Source organism: Gorilla gorilla, chromosome 22 (assembly GCF_029281585.2).
Source record: "Gorilla gorilla gorilla isolate KB3781 chromosome 22, NHGRI_mGorGor1-v2.1_pri, whole genome shotgun sequence".
In the NCBI taxonomy this organism is placed as follows: Eukaryota; Metazoa; Chordata; class Mammalia; order Primates; family Hominidae; genus Gorilla; species Gorilla gorilla.
Window position 1 is genome coordinate 44,247,287 of NC_073246.2, and position 5,582 is coordinate 44,252,868.

Consider the following 5,582-nt stretch of genomic DNA (forward strand, 5'->3'; position numbering starts at 1 on the left):
AAGCTACAGAGGGGCCAGTGGGAATAAAGTGACATTTTGGCTTCTGTATGCCTCCCCTGCTGTTCTATTTTCTAGTTCGTTCAGATCTGAGGTTGGGGAGGGGTTTTCCTGGAGGGGTCAGTCCATGCCACCCTCTGCAATTTTTATTACACATGCTTTCAGACATTCTGCTACAGGTTTCATCTCCTATGCCAATTTCTATTTGGGAAAGCAAATAAACGGAAAGGTAACTTGTATCACTTGGTCGCTGGGGCATCCGCGGTGAGTAGTTAAGAAATGCCAGGGGAGTCGGTGTCCATTTTCATGCCTGGACAAGAGTGCGGCTTGGACTTGCGTCCTGCTGCACACCCCACCATCCTGCTGCACACCCCACCGTCCTACTGCACACCCCATCATCCTACTGCACACCCCACCATCCTGCTGCACACCCCACCGTCCTGCTGCACACCCCACCATCCTACTGCACATCCCACCCCCCTACTGTACACCCCACCGTCCTACTGTACACCCCATCATCCTACTGCACACCCCACTATCCTACTGTACACCCCACTGTCCTACTGCACACCCCACTGTCCTACTGTACACCCCACCATCCCTGCTTTCTGCACTCAGCTGCCCACTTGAATCCCAGCTCAGGAAGCCCAGAAGATGCAGAACTTCTGCGAGAGCACAGGGCGAAACGCTGCGCTTCACTTTCAAAGAAAGGAAAATCATTCATATTCTTTAAAAGAATGAACAGCACAGATTAATATCGATCTCTTTTAATTTTTAGGCCAATTTTGAGTAGTCAAAGAGCAGTCAATCTGTGTTGTGAGCCGAGGCACAGCTGCAGAAGCGTGTCTGAGGTGTCCGGTGGAGGTGGCAGCCGAGCTCTGGGACTAATCACCGTGCTGGGGACGGCACCGCGTCAGGATGCAGGCAGATCCCTGCAGAAGTGTCTAAAATTCACACTCCTCTACAGGGGTGAGGGGTAGGGAGGAAGAGATGCTTTAGTGAGGATAAATATTTTCTTTCACATTTAAACAATTACAGAGTTTTTACTTTAAAGTATCAATAGGCACATTCTTTAGAAAACATGAACTGTCAGCCGGGCACGGTGGCTCACGCCTGTAATCCCAGCTCTCTGGGAGGCTGAGGCGGGCAGATCACCTGAGGTCAAGAGTTCAAGACCAGCCTGGCCAACATGGTGAAACCCCGTCTCTACTAAAAATACAAAAAAAATTAGCTGGGCGTAGTGGCACACGCCTGTAATCTCAGTACTAGGAAGCTGAGGTTGAACTCAGGAGGCAGAGATTGCAGTGAGCCAAGATCGCGCCATTGCACTCCAGCTCAGGGGCAACAGGGCGAGACTCCATTTCAAAAAAAAAAAAAAAGAATACATGAACTGTCTTCAGATTTTGTCATGCCTTCCCCCTCTATCCTAGGCAAGCTAGAAAGCGTTACCAACAGTGGCTCTTCACAGGCTTTTGGTTAGAGATGTGAAGAGAAGCCGAGGGGAAATCGGGTTTCTTCCCAAGTCCCTTAGCCCTGCCTTTCTATTCCTGGACCTGAATGCAGCCTGACTCAGGCTACCCCATTGCACCACCACTGGCGGCCGTGACTCTGAGTAAAGGCATAGCTGGTGATGCTGATCAGAGCCTCTGTAGTCTTAAATGACTTTTCTAACTAATTCTAAATCTTCAGAACCCATGGTATAAAAAGGCCATACCTTCTGGAGGGACGTCGATGGTATTAGGATAGAAGCACCAGGGGACCCCACGAACGGTGTTGTCGAAACAGCAGCCCTTATTTGCACACTGGGAGGGCGTGACACCAGGAAAACCACAATTCTGTCTTTCACGGGGGGCCACTGTACACGTCTCTGAAAGTGCACAGGTAAGAAGCAAAGTAAGTTGTGGGCTGAATTCCTTGATGTTATCATGCACACACCCATCCAGCTTCCTTCTCCAATGACATCAGCAACCGTCCAGTGAGGCGGATATAAAACCCTCAGGACATGAGAGGGAGATGTGGTCCTCACATCCTGATGTGCAAACATTACGCTCAGGGAAAATGCAAGGTGCCCCGGGTTTGTGGACTTTGCGTCTTTCTAGGTAACTTATTTATTCACTTTTTAATTTCAACAAATGATTATTAAATTTTACTCAATACATAAATATTTACTGAGCACCATTTGTGTGCATGAGAAGCGGGAGCTAGCATGGCAAAAGCCAGGCGCTGTGCCAGGTGAGAGAGACCCAGCAATTAAAACCAGAGAAGTCATGAATAAGAGTCTAAATATCTGGGCCCAGGCTCACGCCTGTAATCCCAGCACTTTGGGAGGCCAAAGGAGGTGAATCACTTGAGGTCAGGAGTTCAAGACCAGCCTGACCAACATGGTGAAGCCCCATCTTTACTAAAAATACAAAAAATTAGGCGGGCATCGTGGCACACGTCTGTAATCCCAGCTACTTGGGAGGCTGAGGCAGGAGAATCACTTGAACCCAGGAGGCAGAGGTTGTAGTGAGCCAAGATCACACCATTGCACTCCAGCCTGAGTGACAGAGCAAGACTCCGTCTCAAAAAAAAAAAAAGAGTCTAAGGATCTGATGGAAGAGAAAGGCAAGAACATGTGCGAGACAACGCAAGGCCATCGTCCCAGGGTGCCCAGGGTAACCATGGGGGTAGGGCACTCCCCGGAGAGGCCAATGACAAGCAGGCTGAACAAAGCAGGGGGGCTCCCCGCAGGAGGAGGTTCACCAGGTGAAGATGGAGCCGCATGGGCAAAGGCCATTCCAGAGACCCAGTTGTGTTCAGGAGGTGGAAACCCATTGCAGGTGAGGTGAGAGGACCAGATGGTGTGGTCTAGGAGGAGCCGACAGAGGGTAGAAGCTGTGAAACAGCTTGAAGCAGGGCAGTGAGGAAAGGGATCTAGAGGAGGAAGACACGTGGACAGATGGGGCTGGCTGGGGGCTGCCGCAGGATCTTATGCAAGAGGTTCTAACACCAGAGCTTCAGGCTCTGAGCTCTGCGGAATCCAAGGTCTCAGAAAGCAACCTATTAGGATCTGGTTGACAGCCTGCAGCAGGGGGTGAAAGAGGAGCCCAGAGCACCCTCCGGTCCCTGTCCCTGTCTTGGGGCATAGGAGGGGAGGAACTCAGTCTGGCCACACTGGCTCAGGTGAGGGCGCCCCAGGGGAGGCCGAGAGGGGCTGTTCTCTTGTCTGCTTTGCTATCAGGGACTGCCTCGAGCTGTCTTTGGAGAAAGCGTTCCTGGCTTGCTGGGAAGGATCCGTGTTCACCTCCCGCTGCCCAGCAGCTTCCATGGGAACCTTGCCCTCCTGGGGTCTGGATCCATCGCGAAGTGAAGGTGATCATCGCCCACCCCCAGGGCACTGTGGGGGTCAAGAGAGGCCCCGTGGTGAGGGAGGATCATCATCCTGGGGGTCGGGGGGGTTTCCTCCGCAGGGAGGAAGATTTCCAGCCCCGGCGCTCTGCCTCCAGCAGACTCTCTTGCCCACCCGCTTTGTCGCATGATGGAAATAAATGGAAATGGTTTCCACACACGAATGCACTAAACTGTAATCACAATTTTCTAGATTTCAGTTGTAACAGGATCATGGACCTGAGTGACCCGCAAAGACGCTCTGAGCCTTGAGCCAGAGGATGTGTTGGGTGGGGAGGGGAGTTTGCCATGGCCTCTGTGATCCCACAGCACAGGGGGCAGAGCTGGGGGCTGGGGTGGGGGCAAGGGCGCAGGCAGATGGGCCTGGGGGTGGCCAGCACGGGGACCCACCCAGTTCGTTCTGTACACCGAGGCCACTTCCTCTCTCGGGTTCCAAAGCTCCCCCGCTCCCTGCCATGGGCTTGTGGGTCTTCCCACTGCAGCCCAATGCTGGCTGCTCTTCTATGCTGCCCAAGCCCACCCCTCAGGCCCGGTACCCCACAGCAGCAATCACGAGGTGGCTGGAGGGCAGTGGGGGCACGGACAGCACCACTGGGCGCTCCCTCTTCAGGCCTCTCTGGAAACCCTTGCTTTGGAAACGTGGAAAGCCCTTTCTCCTGCCCCCACCTTGAAACTGTACCTAACAACGGCAAATAAGTTATTCAGCTCCCCGCAGCTGGCAAAGTGCAAGTCGCAGATGCTGCCACACAGCATTTCCTGACAGCCCTAGGGCAGACCGTTGATCCATTCTGCAGGTAAAGGAGTTGAGATGCAAACACTTCCCAAGGAAGCAAGAATGGCCTCCTCCTCCACTCCCTAGAAGGACCCAGGGCAACCGATCCACTTGACAACACCAGGGAATATGGGTTGCCAGCCAAGCACTCATGAGAGAGGTGGCTTTGACTCCCAGAGCGTGGATCCCAGGGGAGCCCAGGAACCTGTAGGAGAGGGTCTCCCAGTTGGCCACCACTGGGACGGGCATTTGGGCCTATCTGGATGGGCTTTGGGAGGGTCTGCCCCTGGGGGAGATGTTGGCATGAACACTCAAAAGCACTATTCTGAGACCCCACGCCAACACTTCCTCTTTGAAACAAGACACTTGGGAGGATTGTATAGTCTTCCTAACACAGGAAAACAGCCCCGACTGAAGGCAGCCCCCTCCTTGTCGCACTTCTCGAAGGTCTCCGGGGGCCCTGCCACCCTGCGTTACTCTCCACCTGCTTTTGCCAATCCTGTAAATTGGATATACTTTTAAGGGCCTAGAACAGCACCTGGCACAAAACAGGTGCTCAAAAATATGTATGTAAAACAGTGGCTCCTGGCAGAGGCTGCCTGAGCTGGCTGTGGCCCCACAGAGCAGGAAGAAGCACGCCTTACCTGTCTGGGCCTCAGCCAGGGTGCCGAGGGCCAGCATGGACACCAGGACCAGGGCGCAGATCACCTTGTTCTCCATGGCGGCCATTGGCTCCTCTCTGCTCCAAAGGTGACCCCGAGTCAGGGATGAGAGGCCGCCCGAGCCCCGGATTTTATAGGGCAGGCTCTGTTTGCTTAAAGAGCGTTAGATAACATTTGCCTAAGGAGGCCCGGGGATCCTCTGAGACAATAATCTCCACTGATTTTTATCAAAGGTGTTTCCTAGACATGGTCAAGCTACATGGAAGGATTTGCTGATAGACAGAGACGACATGTGGTGAGGTCATCTTGGCTGAGGGATCTGAGATTCAGAAAGTCCCTCTTTCCCATGGGAGTCTCCTCCAACCTGACCTTAATCCAGGTCCTACTCATATCTGAGAGGCCCTCCCGCCAGGGTAAATACTGTACTCACTGCAGAAGTGATTCATAGTGAGAGATGGCCAGAAAAAGGCTTGGCCGTGACAACAGTGGCTCACGGGGTGGCCACCGTGACCTTGCAGGGGGAAGGGAAGGAGCTCACGAAGCCCATTCCGTCTAGGCCGAAGCTAATTCTTTTACAGTGGAATTGTTTTAATAATGAAATTGCAGGCCTGGCGCAGTGGCTCACGCCTGTAATCCCAACACTTTGGGAGGCCAAAGCAGGCGGATCACTTAAAGTCAGGAGTTTGAGACTAGCCTGGCCAACATGGCGAAACCCCATCTCTACAAAAAAAAATACAAAAATTAGCCAGACATGGTGGCGG

General features: G+C 53.1%; 1 protein-coding gene across 1 annotated transcript; it reads right to left on the reverse strand.

Moving 5' to 3' along the window:
- Positions 1–748: 748 nt before the first annotated feature.
- Positions 749–4,928, reverse strand: TFF1 (trefoil factor 1). The gene is made up of 3 exons (XM_063702529.1): positions 4,804–4,928; positions 1,712–1,864; positions 749–958 (listed from the first exon to the last, which is right to left on the reverse strand). The coding sequence occupies exons 1-3, from the start codon at positions 4,886–4,888 to the stop codon at positions 942–944; spliced, it is 255 nt and encodes an 84-aa protein (XP_063558599.1). The 5' UTR covers positions 4,889–4,928; the 3' UTR covers positions 749–941.
- Positions 4,929–5,582: the final 654 nt, after the last annotated feature.